Below are 1,833 nucleotides of genomic sequence, written 5' to 3'. Positions count from 1 at the left end.
GTGCAGCCAAGGTCGAGCCGCCGGGCGTCGCGTACCTGGGCCCCGAGGAGGCCCCAGGAGAGGCATCTCCCCCGCGGGAGTCGCCGGGCGCGGGGGCGCCGTGGCCGCACGTTCAGGAAGGAGGACGCGGAGGAAACGGCGCTGCCAGCCGGAGGAGAGGAAGCGCTCCACCCGGGCCCCCGACGGCGCTCGTTTAACCACATCCGCGCCTCCGCTGGAAACGCGTCCGGGCGCCTGTCACCGGTTCCCTCCATTTTGAAAGGGAAAAAGGGCTCTCCCCTTTCCCATCCTCCTAGGAGCCGGAGCCGGAGGAGCCGCGCTCATGGCGTTCAGCCCCTGGCAGATCCTGTCCCCAGTGCAGTGGGCGAAATGGACGTGGTCCGCGGTGCGCGGCGGGGTCGCCGGAGAGGACGAGGCCGGAGGGCCCGAGGGCGACCCCGAGGAGGAGGACTCGCAAGCCGAGACCAAATCCTTGAGTTTCAGGCAAGTACACGCGTTCCTGGCAAAATGCAAACGCGCTGCTATCCATCCATCCATTTGCGGCTCAGTCTGTGTGCGTGTGTGTGGTCGCCACCCGCGTAACAGTGTTCATGGCAATGCTGCGTCCCTGCCTGTAACCAGGTCCCCGCTGTGCCTTCGAAGGTTCAGGATGTTCTGCCCTCCCGGGTATTTTCTTCCCCCCGTTTCAGTATGAGCTTTCTGAACCTAACCCAGAATCTGCAGTCTCTCTGCATCCCCGTCTGCCTCGATCACTTTCTCTAAGCTTCGAGCCCCCATCCCCCCGCCCCTACACACACACACACACACACACACACACACACACACACACACAGTCGTGGATCACACCCGGTGGAACTTGGGGCCTTCCCTGTGGGGAAGAAGTCACTCCCAGGCCCTCCTGGGGGTCCCCCTGTGTCCCGAAAATGCAGCCTTAGTAAAGAAGGTCGCGTGATGACAGGCTCCTGGCAGCTGGTGAGAAATGGTGGTGTCTGCTGAGCTGTCACCCGTGTGATTGCGGAAGGCAGGTGACAACATCCTCGGCCTCTGGCCGGGTGAGTTCCAGACAGGTAGAGGCCTACCAAAGAAAAAGGCATCATGGCGAATATTGGCTTAATATTTTTTAGAACGAGAGGGCAATTTAATTTTTAAACCTCCAGGAAAGGGCTCTTGTGAGAAAAGGAGTCTGTTGAAAGGGCTTTTTTGGGGTATCAGAGGGAAGGATGACCTCAAAAAAAAATGGTGCTGGAAAAAGGCTCCTGAGGATGGAGGAGATTTCAGGGAGACAGGAGGCCAGACAGAAGCCCGAGGGGGCGCGGCAGCAGCTCCCACAGGCCAGCCCATGCTGAGGACGTGCAGGTTGTAAACTTAGGCAAAAATATTGGACTTTGCGGATATGTAGACTATAAAGGGTGTCGGAAATACCGTTGAAAGTGGTAATTCCTCATTTTTCCCCCTTGGCAGCTCGGATTCTGAAGGTAATTTTGAGACCCCTGAAGCCGAAACGCCCATCAGATCACCTTGCAAGGAATCCTGTGATTCACACCTAGGACTGGCAGGCCCTGGGGCCAAAACCCAAGGTAAAGAAAGACTTTCCTTTTTGGCCTTATTTTGTTTAAAGTTTTGAAAATGTAAATGAGGGAAGGAAAAGTGTTAATTTAGGGCCATTTGAAAAGGTTGGGATTATCTCCTTACTAAGCAGGAGCTGTTTGAAAGCTCCTGGCTCATTTGAAATGGGTTTTCTTGTTCATTTGTTTATTTTTTTTTTATGAATGTGGTGGTCAGAGGCTTTCTTCCCTAAGTAGGCTGTACATTTGCAGTATGAGATGATCATTA

General features: G+C 55.3%; 1 protein-coding gene across 2 annotated transcripts in view; it reads left to right on the top strand.

Annotated features, from left to right (window-relative positions):
- The first annotated feature begins 322 nt into the window (after positions 1 to 322).
- The window catches only part of TACC1 (transforming acidic coiled-coil containing protein 1), a 54,137-nt gene continuing 52,626 nt past the window's right edge, over positions 323 to 1,833 (top strand). Inside the window, exons 1-2 of one of the 2 annotated variants that reach the window (XM_007469773.1) lie at positions 323 to 483; positions 1,462 to 1,577. In XM_007469773.1, coding sequence (XP_007469835.1) covers positions 323 to 483; positions 1,462 to 1,577 — 277 coding nt within the window. The remainder of the gene's footprint in view (positions 484 to 1,461; positions 1,578 to 1,833) is intronic. The other variant, XM_007469774.1, reaches the window with a different exon arrangement.

This window comes from Lipotes vexillifer, unplaced genomic scaffold (assembly GCF_000442215.2).
Source record: "Lipotes vexillifer unplaced genomic scaffold, Lipotes_vexillifer_v1.1 scaffold1383, whole genome shotgun sequence".
In the NCBI taxonomy this organism is placed as follows: Eukaryota; Metazoa; Chordata; class Mammalia; order Artiodactyla; family Lipotidae; genus Lipotes; species Lipotes vexillifer.
Note: the sequence above shows the minus strand (reverse complement) of the source record. Positions and strands in the feature narration are given on the sequence as shown.